This window comes from Haliaeetus albicilla, chromosome 4 (genome assembly GCF_947461875.1).
Source record: "Haliaeetus albicilla chromosome 4, bHalAlb1.1, whole genome shotgun sequence".
NCBI lineage: Eukaryota > Metazoa > Chordata > Aves > Accipitriformes > Accipitridae > Haliaeetus > Haliaeetus albicilla.
The window spans coordinates 43,174,776-43,199,488 of record NC_091486.1 but is presented as its reverse complement, the minus strand read 5'-3'; the positions used below and the strand labels follow the sequence as shown (position 1 = coordinate 43,199,488).

The 24,713-nt window shown below is 42.9% G+C and overlaps 2 protein-coding genes across 12 annotated transcripts in view; one reads left to right on the top strand and one right to left on the bottom strand.

The window, feature by feature from the left end:
* Nucleotides 1-763: 763 nt before the first annotated feature.
* LOC104322875 (anterior gradient protein 3) lies at nt 764-6,563 on the top strand. The gene is made up of 7 exons (XM_009926246.2): nt 764-1,143; nt 2,197-2,260; nt 2,631-2,683; nt 3,843-3,919; nt 4,424-4,487; nt 5,162-5,245; nt 6,393-6,563. Exons 1-7 carry the CDS (start codon nt 1,005-1,007, stop codon nt 6,440-6,442), a joined length of 531 nt encoding a protein of 176 aa, XP_009924548.1. The 5' UTR covers nt 764-1,004; the 3' UTR covers nt 6,443-6,563.
* A 3,116-nt stretch (nt 6,564-9,679) lies between these two features.
* Nucleotides 9,680-24,713, bottom strand: part of USP40 (ubiquitin specific peptidase 40) — a 40,215-nt gene continuing 25,181 nt past the window's right edge. For 8 of the 11 annotated variants that reach the window (XM_069782170.1, XM_069782168.1, XM_069782167.1 and 5 more), the window contains 12 exons: nt 24,027-24,113; nt 23,176-23,212; nt 21,447-21,511; nt 20,772-20,846; nt 17,303-17,429; nt 16,264-16,358; nt 14,869-14,990; nt 14,399-14,464; nt 13,954-14,164; nt 13,720-13,815; nt 12,768-12,862; nt 9,680-12,343 (listed from right to left, as the gene is read on the bottom strand). In XM_069782170.1, the coding sequence (XP_069638271.1) occupies nt 12,235-12,343; nt 12,768-12,862; nt 13,720-13,815; nt 13,954-14,164; nt 14,399-14,464; nt 14,869-14,990; nt 16,264-16,358; nt 17,303-17,429; nt 20,772-20,846; nt 21,447-21,511; nt 23,176-23,212; nt 24,027-24,113 (1,185 nt within the window). In that variant the 3' untranslated portion in view covers nt 9,680-12,234. Of the gene's footprint in view, nt 12,344-12,767; nt 12,863-13,719; nt 13,816-13,953; nt 14,165-14,398; nt 14,465-14,868; nt 14,991-16,126; nt 16,168-16,263; nt 16,359-17,302; nt 17,430-18,022; nt 18,388-20,771; nt 20,847-21,446; nt 21,512-23,175; nt 23,213-24,026; nt 24,114-24,713 lie in introns of those variants that run through there. The other 3 variants (XM_069782176.1, XM_069782175.1, XM_069782171.1) reach the window with 3 other exon arrangements.

The following is a 24,713-nucleotide window of genomic DNA, read 5'->3' as shown; positions in this document are numbered from 1 at the left end:
AACACAGGGAACGCAGTATTTCCAGCCCTTCTAAAACCCTACTGTGACCTCCTGACCCCATATGATACACTAAAGCCCACCCTATGGGACACCAGAAGGGGTCCTCACAAGGAGCCTTTCTCTTACTCAGCACAACAGAGCAGACAGAAATAAAGACTGCAGTATGACTGTGTACGGAAGCAGAGCTAGGATTTCCTAACAGGCCTGTGATTGGTTCCACAATGGAAATTATGGTCATCTTCGCTTGATACAACAGGAGTTTTGCAAAGAGCTATCAACCCTGCATGGAAAGGTGGTGTTTATTTCCTTAAAATTGACGATGGGAGAAAACCATCTCCTTAGGCTGTGACACAAGCCCTGTTTATCCCACAGAGTTATGCCTCATATCCTTGCACAGTCCTTTCCTTATGCTGATGCTCCCTATTACTGCTACATGGTTCAGTTCATATCATGTTGTTTACATTGTGATTTCTTATTTTCTTTAACTTTTTTTTCCTGACAGGAATGTGCATTCTGCACCAGTCTTGGTGTGAAGGGTGTCAAGAGAGGTGTATGCATCCTCTCTGTATCTCTCAGTTTGACTCTGGGACACTTCACTGTACCTGGAGACCCACAGTCGACCCCCAAGGAGCTAGGTGTGTCTAGCATAAACTCTGCACAAATGCTTTCATAAATCAATATACCTTGATTACAATCATGCATGTTGCTGGGCTGACTGAAGAAAGCTTTTGTAAAAAGGTTGTTCTGCGCCTTGGCAGGAGCAGGATATCCTGGAATTTCAGCTGACGTCCATACCCAGCTATTGTATTTACAGAGGTATAAAGAGACCTTGCCTTAACCTGGGCCAGAGGGGAGAGGCTGCAGCAAGGACACTGCTGTCGAGGCGTCAGCAGGAGCTGCCAGGTGAGAGACCAGTTCCAAGTAAATGGCTCTTTATGAGACTGTCTCATCAAGTTCTGCCTGCCTGAGTTGGTCCTTTCTCTCTGTTGTTGCCAGCCAGAAGCATGCATACCTTTCCATTCCTGTGTTCCCTCCTTCTCTGCAATGGTGTAACGGTTGCTGCACAGAAAAAGATCCAGAAGCTCCCTGATGAAGAGGAAGAAAGCTCAGCTCAGATACGGACCCCACAGACTCTGTCTCGAGGTGAGCAACTAGGATGCTTAAGGCAGTTCTGAAGCACCTGTACTTCCCTGTTGCAGTGGCTAGTGTGCACCTCCACCCATATATCCAGGCATGCAAATATCCGAGAGCAGCAGCTGGGAGATTCCCCACTGTGTTACTATTCATCAGAAGCAGAAGCCCAAACCTACCTTTCACAGGTGCCATTTCCACTGTGGCCAAGAGCACTGGTGCGTTCAGCAGGGGAGAAGTCCTCACGCTCTGTGCTTGGGAACAGCTACAGGTGCTTTGCTCCAAACCTGGGCTGGGGATGGGGCCAAGAGCCAGGCTGTTACACCAGCTGCTGATCAGCTGCTGGATCAGCTTTGCAGAGGCTGAGCTCAATAGGCAGCCCCATCAGCAGCCCTTACCCCTACAAAGGCATACCATGTACGCAGGAGACCATAGTCACACAGCTAAGCTGCAGCTAGCTCAACCCCTCTGCTGTCTGCTTTCCTGCCAGCATTGTAGGTCAGGCACGGGCAAGCAGGTGCATCCTCTTCCTCCCTGGGGTCTCCTTCGGGTGATGCAGGGCATGAGCAGGGTGCTGTAGCCATTGCAAGGGGCTCCAGACTCAGGTCCAAGCTTTGCTCCATCAAGCAAGATCCAAGCACCTCATGCCAAAAACACTCTTGTATCCCTACCCTCCCTAGCCCCCAGCCTGTTGAGCAATCCCTTACTGCAGGAAGCCATAGGCAAGCAGCAAGCCTGATTCAGCTCTTTGGGAGGGTGTACGGGTTCAGGGAGAAACTGAGCTTCAGTTTTTGAGTGGCTGGAAATACCTGTCTAATCCTAATCCGCCACCTAAGCCCTATCAAGGCTGGGGTTTCACCCCCCTTCCCTATCATCCATTTCTTTGCACCTTTCTGCTTGGGGCTCTCCTGGTACCCACAAACCACCCTGAGGGTCTCGACACCCTGAGGGAAGGTGCCTAGTTTGTGCCACCCAATTATACATGCGGCTCCAGATCCCCATTCTGCAGAACATCCTCACCCATACTGACCAGCAAATTAACTAAGGGTGCTCTGCTCTCAACAGGCTGGGGAGATGACATTGAATGGGCACAGACATATGAAGAAGGTTTAGCACGATCAAAAACCAGGTAATCCTCAATTCTTGTTATGCCTTTTGGTTCATATGTTTAACTGCACAGAACAAAGCTATGCTCTAACATGATGTTCAGACTGTGCCTTGTTGTATTTTCCTGTATGGTAGGGAGGCTGTACAAGATCTTGGTGAGAGCTTAACTTCTAGGAGCTGAGCAAATGCCCTTTCATAGTGTCCAGTGTTACCTTCTCAGTGATACACCCCTCTGTACGTGGCTGTGTCCACACCTCCCTGCTAACCTGGCTGCTATTGCTCTCACAATGTAAATATATCCCTGGAGCAACTCAGTGCCTTAACACTTCGCAAGTGCAGTCTGTAAAAGGTCTGAATTGCCTCCCCACTCCTTTCCTGCGATGTCGTTTCAGCAAGAAGCCACTGATGGTTATTCACCACTTGGAAGAGTGTCCTTACAGCCAAGGTGAGCAAAGCAAACCCTTCCAAACCACCTGGGAGATCCAAATCTGTCAGTGCTCATTCCTTAAAAGGCATTTAAGCACTTGGTGTGAAGCCTTTCCAGCACATGCAGGGAAAGGGAGAGACAGTAAATCCACTGGGGACCCTTGAGAAGAGTTGGGGAATAAAATTTGTAAAGTTTTTCTGAGCAGTAACATGCTCTGGGTCAAAACTTCCCTGGCTACAAAACAAGCAGGTAGACACCGAGCTTTCCTCCTTTATCCTCTTTCACACCCCTGATCTCCTGTCAGTTCTCCTTCCTGCCTACTCCCAACTCCAGCCCTGGGCCCCAGCAAACATGGAAATCATCAGCTCGTGTGATTAAAGCTTGGGAAGTTGTATCCCCTCAGAAAGAGGCCCTGAAAATAGACCATATCAAGCCAGCAAGGTTAGGCATCACGCTGCCTCCGTTGCATTGTTTTATACTGTAGCTTTGAATAAAAGGGAGAGTCAGACACTAGGAAAATTATCTTTATAGCCTCATATTCACCGATTCACAGGGACTGCAACATGCCTTTATTGGCATACTTTCATCTGCAGACAAGAACCTTAGAAGTGCAACAGTTTACAGCCTTGGAAAGCTCAAATCATCTTCTGGCCTGCAAGAGCATCTGTTTTATACACTTTCCTCTTACTCTTATGAGGCCTCCTGCCAAAAAGTGTGTCAGACCACTCACTATCAATTGATAACCTCCTAGGTTATCGAGAACAAAGTGTGGTTTGTCAGGGAAGTCTGGCCCCACCATGTCTTATGAAACTTCTGTAAGTATTTGTTCCCCCAAATGCATACAGCTTAAATTGTGCAAACAACTCGCACGCTCTCTAGTAGTAGTGTAGTAGATGGCTGAATAAAGCCAAGCTGTATGCATTCATGACCTGTTCAGCCCCTGGGAAGGAAATGTATCTGTACACCAGCATTTCAGTTCCTCAAGGACTAAATGTCTTTTGCATTTTACTTTACGAGAACCAACTCCTCCACTCTTTGTGAGACATATGCATATCAAACTGGTGCCGGTCATTTACTGGTGTATTTAGGATCAATATAAGATGATGTAAACCCATGAAAACCAGTGATCCAGATTTTTTTTTTTCCCACCCAAGTAATGTATTTCTCTTTCTTCTAGCTTTAAGGAAAGCATTTGCTTCTAGCCCAGAAATCCAGCAGATGGCTCAGGAGGACTTCATCATGCTCAATCTGGTAGTAAGTTTGTATTTTAAAATATTAATTGAAATGTTTACTGGGGAGTGGAATAAGCTATATTAAAAGCAGAAATGGATTAACTTTGCACAGCTTTGAAGTTGTATTTGAAATTCTCTTTTTTCTCCCACTTGTCTGGGGATGTACAACAGGGTTTGCAAAACACCAACGCAGTTCCTCCTTGGAGAGAAGGCAGGGAGACACTGCCATACACATGTATGCATACTTACTGGTATGGAAATACCATTTGGTATATTCCAACCACAGCTAGTATTCTGATACAATTTAAAAATACTCAGTCATCAGGCTTTCTGAGTTACCTGCCTGGGGTTTCTGTCCTCATCCCCAAGCATCTAGGAGGGGACAGCTTGGACAGACCAGGGAAAGTCCCTATTTGATCATACCAGAATTGTCAGTTGTTGGTAGATGAGGCAAGCTCCGCTGATTCAGGCCATTTCTAGCGCTCAGACAATTACCCGTCACTAAGAGGCTATCTAACTCCGACAGCATTCCAGCAGTGATGACAACATGGCGCCTGATGGCCATTACGTCCCTCGGATCCTCTTTGTGGGTGAGTCTCTGGGGTCAGGGGAATCATCACTGAAGCTAGAGAAATAACCCAGACTTTCAGAGTGAACAGCTTAACCACACAAATAAAAATTGGGCCTTATTTCAGCATACTTGTTGAGCAATCAGAGCTTATGTCAGGCACCCAAAACCACTACCATCTTTTTAAAAACAGGACTGTGACAGTCTCATTCCACTAGTGGAAATGAACGGCATGTCACTGCTATTAACTGCTAACATATATCCTTTAAGAGTTTGGGCCTGCCTACGTGACTCTGTGCCACAACATCTGAATATAGCCTCTTACTCCCAGCCTGTCCTCAGATGAATGACAAATGCTCTGTCCAAGGGCAGAGCAAAGGCCCATCACCAACCGTGACCAACAACTATACAAAAGGCAAACTTACCATCAAACTGCCGGGTACAAAGGGGACAATGGGCAATAATCTTGAGCCAACAGACAAGGCTTGTGTGTAGAGGATCTGTTCATGATGAGTTTCAGAAGTAGACATTAATGTACAGCTGCTGAAAGCCTGGTGCTTCCAGATGTACTTTTCCAGCCATAAAAAGGCCAATCAACACCATTTTAAAAGGCTTTTATCCTCACAAAATTATTCACCACAGCCCCACTTCACAAAGCCAGAGTTGCTAATATCTTGTACTTTTTCCCCCCTCAAGATCCTTCAATGACAGTTCGAGCTGATCTAACTGGCAAATATGGGAACAGGATGTACGCTTACGAACCAGAAGATATTTCGACCTGTGAGTGAATGGGCACTTTACTGATCCCTTTTTAGCCATCTCAAGTTTATACGAGACAAATGTCGTTCAGGGAAGAGGGTATAAGAGAATCTTGAGAAATGCTGGATCTATTTCTGCAGCAAAACTTGCTCAAAGCCCTTTATAAACATGAATGAAGTAAATTTAGTGTAAGTGCCTTCTAGGAAAAACCATTGCTGAATACTTCTGAAGAACTGGGCAGTAAAGTATGGTGAGATTGTCCTCAGTCTCTGAAGCCGGCTGGCAGAGTTTCCAAACGCTGTATAAGTTTGGCCCCAAAACATCACCTGCGTCAGTTCAAGGCACTTGCAGACTTGAGTACGCTGCTGCTCTGCTTCATAACCTTAACTGCAGAAGCTGTTTCAGTACTTCTCGCCCTAGGGGTAACCAAAGTTTAAAAATACATATTCCTCGAGGGCTGGAATTGATTCCTAAGGGTTGATGTCTCTGCACTCCCCTCTCCTGGCTGCCCACTTTAATAACACTTTGAGAATTGTATGTTTCTGAGGTCTCAACCCCCAGATTATAGCAAGTTGGGATGAGCCAGATTCAAAAGCTTTGGGTAACAGAACAAACCACTTCCCACAGACAAGCAGGCTAACAATAATCCAGTGATCTGGGTTCACAGTCTTTTCTAGTTTTTCCACTCCAACAACACACAGACTTTTGTCTGACACTCAGACAAAGCTTTGAGCCTCACGGGACACCTGCAGAATGCAGAAAAGAGCATCTGTACCCCCCACAAACACCATCAGATGAACTGGTGTATTCTAATGGCACTCTGACACTGGAGCATCGATTAAAACACATTATATACTCTTTTGCCACCAGGAGGAGTTAATGAAATAGTCCAAGAGAAAGGAAGGGGAGGGGGGGAATTAATTTCTCCCAAATCAGTGTCTGAATATTTTCTAGAAGCCAATCACTAATTGCAGTCAACACCTGTTGCTGAGACAAAACAACTAGTCAAAACTACTCATTAAAATTGAAAAAAAAAAAAAAAAAAAGGTTTTTTTAAAGACCTTTTAGAAGTCTAGCTATCCAGAGTGGCTTTAATTTCTGACCTTAAGCTGTGTAGACGTAGGAATCTTCCCTGTCATCCTTAGTATCTGCAGTGCTTTCTCCGCAGTGATTGAAAACATGAGACAAGCAAAGCTGCTTCTGCGCACAGAGCTCTGAGCCCGGGGCAGCACCGACCTGTACACACGTGCTGAGATGACAGCCCCGGCAGCGCCAAGAGATGCAGAACAGCACATGCGGCGCATCCTTGTGCCTCCCCTCGCAGACCTTTGTCGAGAAGCCATGGTCATGAGAACTTGGTGCAATAGATACACCCACTGATTTTTAAGTAGCAGTCTATCTTAATGACTTTACAGTTATCATTAATAGAGGAGAATTGTCTTTTGTAGCATTCACAAACTCTTCTTTACCCCAACTGGTGTCATTCTAAAAAGCACACTTTGATTATAAATACATTTTCTAAGTTTCTCTTGTGTGTGCCTAGCTACGTTGTACTTGTTGCAGTCATTTTTCCACAGCACAACTTTTTTTTCCCTCTTCTTAAGCCATAAGTTTGAAAGGCTTTTAGTATAGTGAGAAACAACAGAATGCAACCATATGTGAAGATGGGTTTTGTATTTTCATTGCTTTGTGAATTGCCATGCTCACTAATGTGAATTTCAGAAAATTGTTTTATTATTGTTAAAAATTTTGCTGCATAATTCAAACAACAAAAATAGAGGATCAGCCCATTTCCTTTCCAAATTTCTTTTCCTTGATTTCCACATTATTTTATGTGCACAGCCATAATAAAAAAAAATTGATACTCTGTAGACTGAGCAAGTCCGTCTTATCACAACATGGCTGTTAACCAAGCGCATTCAGCCTCCAGCTGGGCACACTGAGTCTATGATATGAAAATCAAGAATTTGTAAATCACTGCAAGTAAATTCTGACTGGGGAATCATTAATGGCCCTGTAACCCACCCCAAAGGAAGATACGCTTGATGTGTACATTGCAGCTACAGCTGTGCTGTTTCTGCAGTAATCATACTAAGCTTAATTAGCTGGATTAGACGAACAGGCATCGGTTCAACAGAAACTATCATGGCTGCACCTACTTACAATCCAAAAAAACAAAAACCCCACCACAGCCTGTCCCTGTCAGGAGCATCCCATGGGAACAAAACAAAGCACGCTAGCTAACAAATACCTTTCTTTTTTTGAGCAAAAGGGCTGGTGGGTGGGAGAAAGGTTAAACTTCTTCCAGCATTAAGAACACAGGTATAATTCACAGAAGTCACCTGGGAGCTGTTTCGTAACCACAGGCTGCTGGCAGGGGCTTACAGTAAAAACATGGTTCTGAGCAGCCGATGGCAGCCAAAGGAGATGGGTACGGCAGCAGAATTACAGTGCCCTCAGCAGCTTCTGTGTGAAACGCAGAAGACTGTGTGTGTTCAGAAGTGATCAGCGATTCCCTGTGATCACTAGGAAAAAGAGAATTAAAGAGGAATTTGAAGACAAGGCCTGCAGCAGATTGAGCCCCTGGGAGAAGTTGCATATGAGACAAATAAAAGGGCAAATAAAGACAGGGATCAGCCGTAGGGGAGAAGAGCAACCCTGGGGTTACCCAGCAGAGACAGGAGAGCTGGTTGGAGCTCAGAGCAGAGGTGGGAGCAGTTCAGAGAGGACAACGATGGGCTGAGTGCTGCCACAGGACCCGGGGTGGTCAGAGAGGGGCATCCTAGCGGGTACCTGCATGAGGGAGGCTGCCGGCACAGAGGGGCAGAGGGCACCTCAGAGCTCAGTGAGCAATGCCGGCATTGCTCAGACACTACCGCAGTGGGCCACGGAGGAAATTAAACATGGTTAACCCCTAGAATGAGTAAGAGTTACTTAACTGCAGTAAAACTTTTCAGCAAGGAAGCAAGCACAATGGCCTAAGGCCAGTTTTGTTTTCTTTTTTCTAAATATGTTTCTCCCCAGTGATTAGCAAGGACATTTTAGCAAAAGCAGGTGTTTAACCTCTACTGATCACCATCTGAAATACAACCACCAGAATTAAAATCTGTTTGGGCTGCAGTTAAAGTTTATAGGAAAGCTTTGTAATGCAGGAATTTATAGATGTGTTAACCACGAAGCTGATACTCTCTTTGGAAGAAACCCACCAGCTACCAAGAAGATCGATGCTCTTACAAGCCACAAATGCCTAGATCAAACAGGAGCAGAAGCAGCAGTACTTGCAAACCCCATTCAATAAACACAGCTTATAGGCCTCCACTGCCCTGGCAGTAATAAAGATCCACAGAAAGAGCTGTATCATTATCACATCCTTTGCATTTATCTGCACATGGAGCTGTGCTGACCAAGGGTCAGCCAGAAAACAGAAAGATAACAGTTTAGTTGTTAGCATTCCAGGCACTGACTCCAGGGCTGGGAGCTCACACCTCTTGGTCTCTCTAAGCTTGCTTGCAAACTCAGCTTGGTATCATTGCCTCCAGATGTCGTGGCCTTGGATACTGCAAGGTCTGAAGATTAACTCCTCGATTACAGGCAATGTCAGCAGAAGTATTGGCAAAATCCCAAAACTGCAGCTAACCACACTGGAGGGCATTCCTGGCATCCCCCTCCCTTCAGCTTCGGGCAAACAGCCAAAGCAGCCAGCAAGTCCCAGAACCAGAGAGCTTCTCCTGCACACAGCTTGCAGCCGCCGTGTCAGAGCTCACCTGCCCCAGCTCCATCCCTCCGTGCCGTTGCTCCTCCTTCTTGGGGTTTGTACCTCCAACACCCCTCAGAACATGACAGCTCTGCTCAGCTGCCACTGAGGGAGGACTGAAGTGAGCAAGGACTTGCTTTTTCTGTGAGCCACTTCCTCCTGCTCTGTAATCACTTCAGCAAACTAGAATGAGTTATGAGGAAAAGGAAAAGAAAACACACAATTTTCTTATAATAAGATTCCCAGAGCTGCACACTTGCTCTTTTACAAGGGCTGCCCCAGGAGCAGATACAAAAGATAACCATTCCTTAGCAATCCATGTTTCTTACTCTATGCAGAGCCACAGTCCTCTAGATGATGTATGCTAGTTCCTTTAAAAAATAGACCAGATTAATATATTTGTGCACAAACTAGGAGCTGGAATACTGGGAAGTAAATACTAGACCATGCTTTCTGAAGAAGAGGAGAAACACAAGCTAAAAATCACTTTAACTTGCACCAAAATCCCAGTCCTCTAACTGAACCCAGGTCTTTGTACAGTGCAACCCCAGCTGGGTTGGGGAAAATTCTCAGAGATCGGAATGCTGTCTTAGGAACAGATTTGGAAATTAAAGCTTAATGAAGGTTGTGCCCCGTCCAGCGTTAGAAACCAATTCATGCTATTCCCAATCAATGTATTTAGTGAGACACAGACAGACAAATCAATTAGAAATTACTTTTTATTTTGTGAAGAACACTTGAAAAATAAAGACGAAAGCTTTTCCAGGCTTTGGAATGTAACCATCATAAACCGTGGAATCACAAAGACTCCATTTTAAAAAGGTGTTCCCTCTCCCCACCCCCATTTTTAATGAACTCTCTCATTGTGGAATGACCCACAATAGTTTTAAGGAAAAAATAGCATTTTGAGCCAACATTAGAAATAATCCAAGATTGGTTCAGTGCAGGCGCTGCTACATTACACTTTAACAAAGGCACATACTAAAATCCCCATGTTAGCACATGGAATCCATATTTAGATTTCTCCAAACTTCGTGTTTTCTAGAAGAGGCTAGAGTTATTAACAGGTACGTGGGAGGGCTGAGGTCAGTACAGCTGTCCAGCAAGGAACTGGAGGAATTAAAGTGACAGCAAAGTAAGTGCAATGCAATGAAACAATCTGCAGACACAAACCTTTCTTGCTTACCTTAGTAATCATCATGTACGATCATTTTTGGCTCGCAAGAACACTTGATATGGAAGAAGGCGATGCAAAATAAGATGGGGAAAGCAATTGGCTGCCCTCACCTCAGTCAGAAAAATCTATCCACACTACTAAGATTTCAAGATTCAAGTAAAGCCTACCTACAACCGAAATAGTGAGGAAATTAAAATATCCTCTTCTTGAATGAATCAGCCTAAGAAAGCACAGAAGCACGTGCTGAATTTTAAAGATATGCAAAGAAATAAATAATAATCATATGCTTCAAGGAGCTTTTGACTTTTTTTTTTCCTGATAGCTGAGAGTGTCAGGTTTTTTGTCTTGAAGCTGTCTGAAATACCAGAATATTGTTAACCTATAAAAGATAAACGAGAGATCTTCTCATATTAGCCAAAATTTTAGTAGTCTGCTGTACTGGCATCTTCTACTACAAAATCTTCTACACCTACACAAAGCAGGTTAAACATTTATGGTAGTCCCCAAAAGTGACTTGTATTTTGTCCTCTCGTTAACACAGATTTAACTAAGGATACCTCAGGCTATGTTCAAAAGCTATTTTTGAACAATTGCTTTGCTCATTTCAGAACAGGTTTCCGGACATTTGTGCAGTTCAACAAAGCTCTGCACTGTGTTTGAGAGCAGACTTCATGTGATACGGCAATCCATTTGCACAGGTTCCCAGCCGTTAACAGCCAAACACGTTAGATGCCACCAGCAAGTCACTGCTGCATAGAAATGCTTGTTATGTTATCTGCCACTGTTCCATTTTCACCTTATCATTCAAAACATGTTTAGAATTTGATTGTAAACAATTAACTCCATCAAGAGTTTGGGTTAATTTGTCAGTACTAGCTGTGCTCAAAGAAAATTCTGAACCTAATGGGAAATTAAGTTATGAATAGTCACATACAGTGGGGGAAACACAGTTTAAGTATTGTAAGCATTAAAAAAGTTTTGATAAAGATGCTTAAGTGTCAGCTTCTGGTCAACCCCAATTCCCAACCTCAGGGGTAGAGAAAAATATGGTCTCTCATCAGCTAGTTACACATGTTCTCATTCTTGAGATCCAGTCTCATAAGCACCTGGTAAACATTTTACTTAAGAACCTTTGTTACTGAGTTCAGCTTGTAGTCAGCCATACACATCCTCTTCTGTTATGGATGCTGTAAATCAGCTTTGTGACACCAAGAGAAACTTCTTCTGAAATGTAACAAAGAATATTAGAACAATTGAAAAAATAAGAAATGAGGGAAAGTCCTCTGAATAAGAGTACTGAAAATAAATACAAGCCTTTTTCTTGAGTACAATAAAACCCACTTAAGATCAAAAATCAGATCTGCCAATTTTTTCCATCCCTTTTGTTTGTTAATGAAGCTCATGGGAAAAAAACAAAAGCCCTAGCAACTTTAAATATATAGGTTACCGCACTGTTGTTCCATATTGCAAAAGGTCTTCAGGTTTTAGAGCTTGACAGATTCTGAACTTACTTTTTTTTTTTGCCAATTCAGTACGCTTTGTCCAGAGATTTCCACATTCCCTTCATTCCTGAAATCTGACTCCAGCTACTACAGCCTTAGGTTTATATATAAGGAGACAAAAACAAATTCTGGTATCACTAGTAACTTCAGTGATCAGAGATGAAAAAAAAAAATCTTAAAAAAGAGATGTTTATGACTGCATTAAAAACCCAGCAATGCTGTAGTGATGGTGCAAGACATCAGCATCTGACCAAAAAAAAAAAAAAAAAAAAAAGCATTTAGGGTGATTACAAAACAGTCACCAAAAGGTTATACAATATATTAATCAGCTTTCTCATGGATAAAGTGCATTTACCTAGCCTGAGAAAAAGTACCACATGGATAAAGGGATGCTAAAGCACTTCCCCCAAGAGAGATTAGAAGAAAATCAGAGTTATCCTGAACCCTATATATCCAGTTTGTCTCAGTGATTCTTGAAGACACTTCAGGAAAGACCCTCTTGTTGGTCCAGTTGAGGTACTCCATGCCAATTGAGTACATAGGTAGTATGGTCTGGTCAGCAAATCATCTCCTGGTGCTATCTGAAAACACCCACGTTGATAGAAAGTGCCACTTCTGGTTTACGGTGCTTAATATTCAGCTTCTCCTCAGAGAAAACATGGTCATGTAAGCGTTCGGCTTGCCGACTATTAAAAAAAAAAAGAGAATTTAAGATGCCTCTTATTAGAGTTGAGCCTAAGCGCCAACAGCACCACAAACCTGGACTGAAACTTGATTTCCACTTAGTTGTAAGAATGACCTTGCAAGCCCACATTTACAACCTGTGCAGGGCCAGTGCAGCCAAGCAGTTCATTTTTCATCTCCAGAGGCAGGGACAAATGTTGCAGTGTGTTGCAAGAGCAAAAATTGCGGCTTGGTGTAGGAACATGGCACTTAAAGCCAAGAGTTTGAACTATCTGAGCACTTCCTTCAGGACTACTGGAACTGTGTGCTCTGAGAGCACCAAGCAAGCGCTGTTGCAAAAAATTATCCAAGTATCAAGCCAGTCTGAAAAGCAGCAAAGAACAGTTTGCATATTTCTAAAGAAAAATAAATGTAAATACTCAATACCTTTTCTGTTTTTGTAACACAAGCTGCCTTTGTTTCTCTTTTCCAACGTCATCTCTCACTGTGCTGAAGTCCTTAGTGTCATCAAGGAGAAGATTCTGTTGTAAAAAATGATTGAGTTTATTAGCTTACACTTTTCATCTACCAAAACTCTTTCCCACGTTACTCAGTTTATGCAATTAATTTTCAGTGTATCTCCTCTAGCCAGTTTTACAGCAATTAACTTCATGTTAATTAAGTGGAAAAAAATTCAAAAAGACAGAAAAGTTTTTTAGACTCCTCTGTTCAGTTTTTGCATTTAACAGAGAATTTGCCTTATTCAGGGACTCCTCTAAATAGTCCAATGCATCAGGATAGGGCATCAGACTGTTTTGCCTACTGCTTTAAAACCCAGCAAGTATGTTCTTCTGGAGGTCTCCTAAATAAGCCTTATTCCTAATTCAGAGCTCAATATGCCACTGTGTAATTATTTTTTAAAGAATTAAATAGATCTGTAATAATTCTTTGGAAAATGTAATGGGTTTAAATTTACAATATGATTTTTAAAGGGCACTGTTCTTGGATTTTATGCTGAGTTGGGAAAAAAACCAGTCAATAAAATGAGGGCAAGAAAAAAAATCCAGTTTCTTCCGGGTAGTGTTCAAGCGTAGAGCAGGAACTGACTGCTGAGAGCTGCACAAGACCCTCTAACATATTGCCCTCTAGTGCCAGTACCAAGATACAAGGGGAGAAGCACGAAACTTGAATCAGACTGGTTAAGAACAGGAGAAAAAGAAGAAAAAGCACCAGTAGCAACAATTTTCCAATCCACACAATATGTTGTCCAGATCCACATCCCAGTACTTTCATAGAGATGTAGCAGGATGCAGGAAAACTAGCAAGAAATTAAGATACTGCAAAGGGGACAGTGCCTGAACCTAATCCTTGTGCAACAATTAAAGCCAAGTTAATTTACCTTCACCCCAATGATATCTCCATCTTTCAGGTGGTAAGGCGCTGACTGTAAACTCTCCTGTTTTTTCTTCCGTTTCCTCTTTGAAATTTGCTGTGTCTGAAAAAAATCAAAGCAGAAGATTCATACATGGCAGATTTCCAACATCTGCTTAAATATGCTTGCTCAAGAACTGCAGCACAAACCAACAAATACTTCTCTCAAACAACGGTTGGATTCTGTCATTCCAGATCTTACCCAGCTAGATATTGGCAGCCACTCAAATCTTTCAGGAAAGTATTTGGCTATTTCAATTTTATCTACAGGGAGACAATAGTGAGAAGCCACTTGTTGCCTCAGTGCCCAGGTTGTACATTCTTTGGAGATATCCCACACCAAATCCGTGGAGTCATAGTAGTCCCTCTCCCCTGGTATGCCCATCTGGACTCGAAGCAGCAGTTCATGGGGGCTGTCATCAGGAAGAGAAAATAGAGCAGTTTTGTGAATCATGCTTTCAGAATCCAGAATTCCCAGTTTTCACTCCCTCCCGCCCTCCCTTATTTGTTTGTGGAAAACAAAAAACAAGCTCCAAAGTCTTCTTGCATACTGACACCTGTAATCCTGACAAAGTATTTAAGTTAAAAGGTGCTCGATTAAGTCTCATCTCAAATGCACTGCTGTAATAAGTATCTTGAGATCTTACCCCAAATGCTCTTCTTTTTGCAAAGGTTCTATGCAGATTTCCACTCTGGCACCCAGCTTATAGTCACTGAAAACAAAACAAAGATTATATACATTTCCAACCATATATTCTAAATTCCTGAGTAGATAAATCACTCTTTTAGTCAAGTAGACCTGTGCTTATCTGGAAAATCAAAGCAAGAGGCTACTGGAACAAAAATTAAAAACTCAGAAAAGTAAAAAAATGGCATTTAAAAACACCTAATATAAAGCTTAGCAGAATAAGCATGGTATGATCTACTTATGCTCACACGTCTCCCTTCCACAGCTCTTGAGTTAAAAAAACGTGCTCAGCAAAAAATTGAAGTAACCAGAAATGAGCTTTCTGCTGATGTTTGACTGAGCTGATTTATTTCTCTACCAAACCATCCCACAATCCAGTCAACAGCCAGTCTGTTGCAATGCTACTTGCACGTTCAATAAGAAACCTACTTGAGTTGCTGCTTGTTGTTTCGTAAAAGCTTGGCTGGGCGCTTACTGTCATCCACTGTCCATGCTCTGAGAAACGAGGGCAGTGGGACAATCTGCTCCTGGCAGCACAGTAATGTCATAGCCTGAAAAAAAGAAACATTTCTTCAGTAAATTTAGCAGCCAGTCTCCTTGGAAAAAAGAAGAAAACCCATTTATTAATTCTCAGTGCAATACTAAAGCAATCAGAAATAGGGGAAGGTATGAAGATTTATTCCACACCAGCTGCTGCTTGTGACTTACAGGTAGGGGCTATGATCAACTTAGTCACTCTTCAACCTCAAAGCAAGTTGGACTTCACTCCCTCCCAACATTTCTCAACTTAACTTACATTTCAAAAGTACCGAATTTCTTTTTTTAACCAAAAATTGTATAACTGGGAGGGAATGAGGCTGACAGAATCATTACCCCAGTCTCTAGCAGAGTGCCAAGCAAGCTCCTTTAAGCCCTTATCAAGGACACAATACTCTTTCCATGCTACGACAATTCTCCTTTTTCACAAGATGCAAATGGTCCGTTTTTCATAGCAGTAGTTTGCCAAAGACTGAAACTGAAGTCGTACCCAAAAGAGTAAGTGTTGGCATGGATCAGGATCAGAATCAGATGAGATATCCTTTCCCATGCAGTTTAAGTAGAACAACCAACTGGCTAAACAATAAAGAGCCTTGTGATAGGATTGTTTCATGTCTTTTTGTGGGTTTGGGGTGGGTTTTTTTGGTTGGGTTTTTGGTTTTTTTGCTTTTTGGGTTTTTTGGGGTTTTTTTGGTTTGGGTCGGGTTTTCTTAGTGTATTAAAATCATACTTCTATGGTTAAAAAAAGCATAAAAAGGCACCTTAGTTTCTGGCCAAAGAAACTAAGCTATACCTTCCTGAATGACAAACGTGACCTTCTGTGCATCAAAAGCAATTCTTTATTCATTAGATTCAGCATACAAAAAAAAAAAAAAAAAAAAAAAAGAAAAACAAAAAAGAAAAACGCAGAAAACTAATACAGTAACAATGTGGAAATGGAAAGTGGCTTTTTAGGAAGTGCTTGTATGTGTGTGCTTCTCATGAAGAATTTTTTCATTGTGAAATAAAGATAGGGCTGCAAGCCAAAGTTCTGGATGAAGTGCAACAAGGCTTTTGCAGGTCAGGACACATGAGAGGTAGAATGGCAACTGCAGGGTACATACTAAGGAAGTCTCTGAGCTACATGCTCCAACTGCCTCTTGGTACTTACCACTGAACATGGCATATAAGCAAATGCCATATCAGAACATACTGGAGACAAGGGAAAAGGAAATAGAAAATAGGTATTAATAGAGATCAATTAATCACAGTGTTGCCGTACATTTCCAATACAGGAGAACATCTAACCTGCATCTTCAGATCTTCCAAAGAAGCTTCTCCTGCTATTTCTATATTGCCAGCATAACAAAGATCCATGTCTGTGTGGATGTATTCTGGTGAATCTTTAGATGGGGGGAAGAAGAAAGAAACAACACAAGAGTCAACATGACTTTGTTTATCGTCCTAAGAGATAACAGTCACTTCATGGTGAGATTTCACTTGGAGAAGGGACCTGACCTCATTTTTTTTTGTTTTTTTTTGTTTTGGGGGGGAAGGGGGGGCAGTTCAAGAAACATAATACACAGCTGATAAAATACATTCTGTCAGTTGCCAAACAGGAAGAGTTCAAACAGATCCTATACATCAAATTTTAAAACTAAGACCAGTTATTCAAGTTAGTCTTAATTATTGGTTATGACTCTGAAACGTAGAGTGTGCTGCAAGGAAAGTTAAAACTGCAGAAAGGAAAAATCAGTTTGTTTCCCATTTTCCAATGCACAGTTGTCCCCACTTAATTTTCTTCTTCTCAACCCTCACTTGATTTTCCTACCCTAGCTGTTTTTTCATTTGGATTTGACCTTTACAAGAAGAATCACAGGTTAAAATACTGTATGTAGTGTCTTTTATGCTGTGTAATATTTACTCATCGTCCCTTTTACACCTTCTCAAAAAGCAACATAGCCTGACGTGAATTAAGTATGATATTAGGAGCCTGGCATTTGAAGCCAATCACCTCTATGCTCATTGAGGAGATGCTTTACAATTCAGCCACTGCCTTCAGGTATGGGGAAGCCATTTTACTTACTGACAAGTAAAGAGCCCCTGCTGCAAAACACACTGGAAGTCTTACCCTTGACCAAATATAGCTAAGGAACATCAGAACACTACCTAGCATTCATGGCCTTGTAAAAAGTTGCACCTGTCTCCTAAGTGGCTCCTTTCCCACTCATTGGTTTCAAAAGCATTTTAAGGCTTTGGATTAAAATTTTGGTTTTGACTCAAAGCTCTCGGTGCAATCACAGACAATCAGGCTATATGATTCCTTTCAAAAGCAGATCAAGCTCACCTCCTGCAGGAGACACCTGCAAAGCATCCATCTTGCATGTCATCCCATTCACTTGGTCTTGTGTGTTCTCTCCATGTTTCCTATGGCTTGAAGACTTGAACCACCAGATGGGTATTTTCAGGAAACCCTGAAAAGTGAACAGAAAGTACCAGGTAGCTTTGGTGTTCCAATGCAGACGATGAAAAATTTTACCTTCAGCTCAGGAAGAAGGAAAAGACTTATTCAAATCTGAGCTTTTGTAAAGGCATGTTTATTGGCATTCATCTAAGATAACACATCATGAACGCTCACTTCCTACTTTTACAGGGACTAGAGTGAAAAAAATCCGGTCTCATGGAGCCTAACCTCACCATCCTGGCTCTGCTGTCATGGCATCTAACATTACAGATCCAACTGAGTGACACTTGTTGTCTGAAGATTTGGACATAGATACAACCTTGCCAGAGGAAGCTGGATTCATCTAAGCTCACCCACTGCAATGCTACTCTGCTGCTTCAGAAGCTACTGATGTTCTTACCTGCTCTGCATGGCCACGAAGGGACATTAAATTGATGATACCTCTCCTTTCCTGACCAGGAGAGGTTGCTTTCTTTCAGATGCAACTCTGAACTGGGCTATTAACACCCACTGCACTGCTGGTGTAAGCTCTTATCCTATGTTTTTCTTCTGAGAAGAAACATATTAAAAATATCTGGTTTTCCTTTATGAAGCTTTATTCACCATGGACTTGCCAAGATCCATATTGTCTGCCCATTGGTTCTTGCAAAGTCTTTTAGCCTTGTTTCAATTTACAATGCCCTATACTTCAGGGGATAGAGCAGTGGGTACAGACCCATGGTTTTCCATGCCTCTTGTATTTCCTCATTAAGAGAGCATCTGTGCTTATTTCCCTCCTTCCCCTCCTCAGACATAGCTGGGTCACAGTCTGAGGAAAATGTGCAAGAATGTGAAGACAGCCACGTATAGGAGATTTTGTCTATGCAGGGCAAAAATCTGAGCTTTATGTAATCCATAAGAAGAATAAAGTTCAGATGCTTTATGAACAGTATTTGTGAAGAACTCCAAAATTTGCTGGATAAACTGGAAATCTCATGCTGCAGCTTTTCTGCAGAGATATAGTGGTGTTACAAGAATCACGAAAACACAATCTATATGAAAACACAAGCTCAGAGGGAAGAGGTTGATGGAAATGGGGACATGCATACCACGGGTGTCAAACTAGATTAGGACTGTAGCTAGTCCTGTAACATGCCTTCAGGAATAATCAGTATCAGTGGCCTCCCATAACTCCCTGGCAACTGTACCTAGAAGATACCTCTTGGCAATGAGCAACAGTTCAAGTCTTTTCTACAACCCAGCTGATGTTATGTTTGAAGATATTCACTTGCAAAGAACCCCTCCGACAGGCTCCTCACGTTGCACCAGCACCGCAGCCCCAAAGACACCAGGCTCTCTCCTCCTCTCTCCCTCATGGCTCAGTACAGAAGAGATAGCACCTCCCCATGCTCCATGGGCAGGGCTGGGAGACAAGGGCCCACACACTTGGCAATCGGCAATTCTTTCAGGGAGCACTGGGAGACCTTGCTCAGGGCAGCTGCACCTCTCTTTCCCGCCTGCGGGCTGTCTGGATACTTTGCCCCCTCCCAACGCTGACAGGCACGGGGGACTGCGCCACTTGCAGGGAGCTGGGTGGGCGGGGGTCACTGAGGACCCCGACCCTCCTGGAACACTGTTGCCACCATCTCACCCAGGGCACCCTGGGCACGGGATGAGGAGGGGGCTGGAGCCCAGGGCACACAAGGGGAGGTGGAGGGCAGTCCCTGTGCCCGAGGGGCAGCAGAATCGCACGGGGGAGCGATCCATCCCCAGGAAAGGGGCTCTCAGCCCCTCCAACCCTCCTCCTTCTCCCACATCAGGGCACCTTTCAGGCCACAGGCCCCCAGCTCCCAAAACAGACATATGTGGCCGTATGCATCGCCACCACATGGCCTCCTGATGTCACAAGCCGCCTCACTGCCTTCTGTAAATAGGGGACCCCGGCAGCTGGCCCACAATTCTCCGAGCCTCGAGGCCCTCTCCTGCCAAGAACGGTTGGTGCCAAGAGGTCTCACAGCAGCAAGGCGGGTGGCTGAGAGAATGAGCCGGAGAGAAGAGAGACGGCTGCAGGAAGCGTGGAGGAAGAGGAGGCGGTGTCGAGCGGAGGCACTATCAGCTGCACGGGCTGACTGCGTGGAGCCCACGGAGGTGGATCCACCCGAAGACCAAGGAGAGCCGAGGAAGCGGGTCCACCTCCAGCACGGCTCCCCTGGCACCACTACACCAGGCCTCCCCTCCATGACAGCACGCCGACACCAGCGCAGGAGCGCCCGCCCAGCGCCCTGCCATCGGCCCAGCCTGAGAAGGAAGCCGGACCCTCCGCGGCGGTGCACAAAGAACAGCAACAGCTCAAGCAAAGAAGTCCGAGAGACAGCTCTTCCCCTGCAGAAGCAGGCCGCCACACGTCTGTCAGGAAGAAGTGCTGGCCTTCAGCGTTAGGGTCCCTTCTAGCTGCTCCATTAGGAGTTCTGTTCAAGGCTGGTTTACCGCCCGTTTTTAAAAGGCCCCATAAAGCAAGAAAAAGAGCGGTAAAGGTGCTTCCCTCCTCTCTTATTTGTACCCGGGCGACTGCAGCTGGACTCCTCTGTCCCCTCCCGGTCTCCCCAGTCCAGCCCAGACACTGGTGCGCAGGCTGTGGGCCCAGCCCAGGGCCCTGGAGGCGGCGAGGGGCTGGGGCAGGCTGAGGGAACGGCCTCTGGTCACGGGGGTGGTGAGACACTGGAGCAGGTTGCCCAGAGAAGCTGTGGATGCCCCATCCCTGCAAGAGCTCAAGGTCAGGTGGGACGGGGCTCTGAGCAACCTGATCTAGTGAAAGATCGCAACTAGGTGATCTTTAGAGGTCCCTTCCAACCCTAACCGACCTATGATATTGCTTGAGGTTTGTTAGCAAAGAATCCTTCCGTTTGTGTAACCATCGCTGACAAGAGGATCTCCCGGTAGGGCCATTTTCAAACACCATCCTCGGCACAAATCTGAGCTGAAGGCAAACACTTAAACTCCTCTTTTTTTATCATTTTGTGAGGAAGTAGTAGCGCACAAGTTGTGCCTTTGCAAGAATCTTGCATGCCAGAAATAACAGATCTGGAGGAAATCAGTAACCTTAACACACTTCTAGGCAAAGAAGCTGCAATGGGAAAGCCTTCTGCTACAGAAGTTGAAAGAAGAATAAATATGGACAGACTAAGAATATTATAAGCATTGACTGAAATCAAAAAAGCTGTAAAACTACAAAAAGCATTGCTCATTATGGCCGACCAGAATTTTTCCAATGGAAGCATTTTTAAAATAAGCAAGGGAAAAAAAGAAACAACTATCATATCCAAGTCTCCAGACACTGTCAACTGACTAAAGAACACCATCTCGCTCATTTTACCTTTGCCGGAAGTTTTCCTTCAGTTACAACCAAAGTATCTCCGCTGCAAACATTAAGTTCCTTCAGAGTGGCATTCTGTAGGAAAAGAAAGCACAGTACGCTTGTAAGTCTACATGTTCTTGTGCTTTGTTTCCTAAAGTATACGTTGGTGGTTTTTCAGCCCTGCATGCCAAAGCTCCGAGGTGTTTTGGTTTTCCACCAAAGAGCACAGAAATACCCATTTAACATCCACTGCTTGGAGACAGCTTTGCAGCTGCACACAAAAAAGGGTTGCACCTACAGGAGTCTGCTCTGCAGGAGTCCTTCCAGAGCATCCCCTTGAGCTGTGGATTTCCTTTGCACCTCCGCAGCTGTCCAACTGACACCTCATGCTTCTTTGTAGATGTATCTTTAATGCATGGTAAGCCTAGACTTTAGAACAAGCTATGTGGATATGGCTTAATCCTAGTCTCTGAACACAAGAGGCAGGTGCGCAAGATTTACATTTTAACCATAGGTATTCCAACACTATCTTCATAAAGCCCTGTGAAAATAAAACAGTGTGTGTACTAACGTAGCCCACACAACCCCCCCCATGCATTTGCTCTAATGCAGTTCTCGTCAGGGAAAGTCTCCACAGAAAAATGGAGTAAATAAACTACTGCATGATTCAAGTCAAAAATAGGATGCTCTTACTTCCTGACTTAATGCTTCCCCTGCTTCATAGCACCAGTCAATCCTTCTTAAATGCCAGTTGTCACCTACCAGAAAACCAAAAACATACGTATGCAAAACTAGTTAGCCAACAATGTTGTTTCAAAAAAACATTACAAAACTCTTAATAAGCGTTAAGGGGTTCTTTTGCTTGTTTTTTAAACAACGCTCTGACAAACTGAATGAAGTACCACCTTCATGTGCTTCCCCAGACCCCGGAAACACTTTGTTGTTTGCAAATGGTCTTCTCTTATTTGCATAAGTGTCTCCTTCTCACCTACCTAATTGATTTCCCTGGTTTAAGAGGAAAGCGAAGGAATTCCCATGTCAATTTACTGTTTGAATCAATGACAGGCTCATTAAAGTGAAAACTATACTATAAGGAAAAATCTAACTTCCCCTCCCCAAATGTCTACCAGGAGACTTCATGCTGCAGGGAGAAAAAAAAAAAAAAAAAAAAAAGAGATGGTGTAGTCCAGAAACTACAATACTTTAGACTTATCACCTATATATAAAGAGCACCAACTACAGAAGGAACAAATACAATTGAACTTTTTAATTTGACCAAAAAAACTGATGAAAATCCACTTTATTCTTTGCAAGGTGCAAAATTTGACTGTCATAACTAAAAAAACTCAGGCCCAGAAGGAATCTCATCAGTAAATTCCATGGAGGGAAAAAAAACCAAACCCCAAGCAACAACAAAAAAACCCAAACCAAACTTGCAATTTTTTTAAACAGCAAGAACATCAAAATCCACTGAAGTCTGACATTTTTTTGAATGAGAGCAGTCAGATCACGAATCTCTACACAAGGTCAAATTCAATTGTTCAAAAATGGTAATATAAAATAAAGCAATAAAAAGAGAACCATTGTTTCTTGGCAGTAAACCTACACTATAGGGAAATGAAAAAGGTTAAGTTTATTTCAAGACACTATTAACTACTTCAACTCATACGTACATGTACACAAGGGCACACTATTTAATTTTCATTTGGGCTACTCAATGTATATTCTGACAATAATGTCTTTCAGGTGCACTTTTATGGGTTTTGGAGCATGGCTGAATTTGCAGCCATCACTCCACTGTAACACACATTCAATATTCAATGAATGTTTAGAACGAAAGCTGGAAAACAATGCCACTCCAAGTGTCTTCTCCTCCTTCCCCCCCATCAGCATCAACAAAAAGAGATGTTCAGCCAGGAAATTCATGTGTCACACTAGTGCTGCCTATATCTCTCCCTTAATCCTCATGTAAAAGCTTAATAACAAGTAACTGCTACCACTCAGATTCCCAAATAATGGCCAAACTGTGATCTCATTTTGAATAACTTGTTTTTGCAAAGTGACCAAAACCTATTTTTTATAGTTAATCTCATGCAGTGGTTCCCACTATGACAGCAAATCTTATCAAAACAGCCAAACACCTCCACCTGCACATGCACCCAAGCAAATAGTCTAGGAATTGTGGATTTTCCCATACTTTGATTAAATAGAAAGCTTGAAACTGATTTTCAAGAGGAACTGCACAGCCAGTTTTTATCAGAGTAAGACTGCAAGTTTATAGTTCTTTCCCCTCCTCACACTACAGTGACACATAGACCATTGTAACAAACTTACAACTTCTAAGTTTTAGGGTAGAAAGAGCTGTCTTAGAAATCTGGAAATCCTTTAAAAAAAAAAATCATTAAATAACAATACAACTAACCTGATAATCCAGATTTTTCCAGCATTAAATTTAGACACTGAAAAAAGAAACATATGGTGAGACTTGTCTCAAAGCATAGGTTGGGAAATACAAAGTTTTAAGCAAATCTACACTAGAATTTGCCAGCATAAAAACTGAGTGACTGATTCCTGGTCAACTCCTAAACCCAATATAATTACATAGACATGGTGTATTTGAGCTATGTATTAATCTCTTCAAGTATGAGATTGTTTTCAGGCAAGAAATTTACTATGTCAGGTGAGTCAGCTTTTACAAACTTAACAAAAAAAAAAAAAAACAACAAACCAAACTCTGCTGTCAGTTTGCTGCTTTACTTGAACAAGTTCTGTTCCAGAGTTTGAAGATGCACCTTTTAGAAATCAAACCTGCAAACTCAACGCTTCCCAGTCACTACTCGTAGATGTTGGCACTCTGAGCCAGAAGTCTGGATTGGCAGTACTGAGAACTGCTTCCTTCGATCTGCACACAGTTCTTCCTGACTCCTCTCACTCCAATTCTGTGCGTTCAGAGTTTGATGAACTACAAGAAATTGTGGCAGACTCTGCCATAATTGCATATCATTCTGAGGACTGCTGTGTATAAAAGGAGTGGCTAGCCATGCATGAAGCAGCCAGGCTATGCTTATTCTTGGAAAAAAGCACGGATGTCTCTTTACTAATTGGTGAAAGATTAAGACATTCTTCCCCGCTGGCCTTTTGAAGTTGAAACACTTCCTTTGCCTCGATGTCTCCTGGTGACCCGAAGTGATGCATGGTTATAAGGCAAAGTTCTCCAGGAGCAACAGACCTGACCTAGGCATGACAAAAGCTTTTAAAAGCAGCTAGACTTACCTCTTTGACAGAGGCAGTCTCCTCCACAACTATCTCCATCTCAGGGCTTGTGTTTTGGTCACTCCCAACAATAAAATATAAGAAGAGCTAAAAAAGCAAGTATAAGCTATCAGAATACATATTTAAGTATGGAAATACTGTGAAATAACACCCCCTAATGCACACACATATACAAGCTATTGCAAGCCTGCCATCAGTCAAATAGCACTGAAACTACTTTGGGCTAAAGTAAACAATCTAAGCAGGACAGAGGAGCATATGCAATTAAGTTACGGCCATCAGTAGAGCTTCTTTAACCATCTGTACATGTCTGCTACAAATGAGAGATAAAACCTGCTAGCACTCTGATCTTTAGAAATATATAAATATGCAAGAGAAAAAATAGTTGTAACTCGTAGATATCAAGAGCAATATCCCCCTTTTCTTACTTTATGCTCCTTACAAAAGTACACGCACATCAGAGCACAGAAGCTGGACAACCTCAGACAAATGATAAACGATTTACCATTAATCATATGAGCTATATTAACTGGTCATATATATGCTCTTGGCCTTCTGCAACTGAGATAAATGGTGTGAACCTTCATGCTGATATGTATAATTCTTAGTGTCACTGAGCATTTTTTCCATGCCGTTTACAACCATTACAAGAGTAAAAAGAGGACTACATGAAATATTGGGAAATGT

Excerpts from the sequence above, each read along its gene's own strand:
- LOC104322875 (XM_009926246.2), top strand. The coding sequence starts at position 1,005 with ATGCATACCTTTCCATTCCTGTGTTCCCTCCTTCTCTGCAATGGTGTA. Across the intron at positions 2,261-2,630 it reads TTAGCACGATCAAAAACCAG|CAAGAAGCCACTGATGGTTA; the intron begins GTAATCCTCAAT and ends ATGTCGTTTCAG. Across the intron at positions 2,684-3,842 it reads AGAGTGTCCTTACAGCCAAG|CTTTAAGGAAAGCATTTGCT; the intron begins GTGAGCAAAGCA and ends TCTTTCTTCTAG.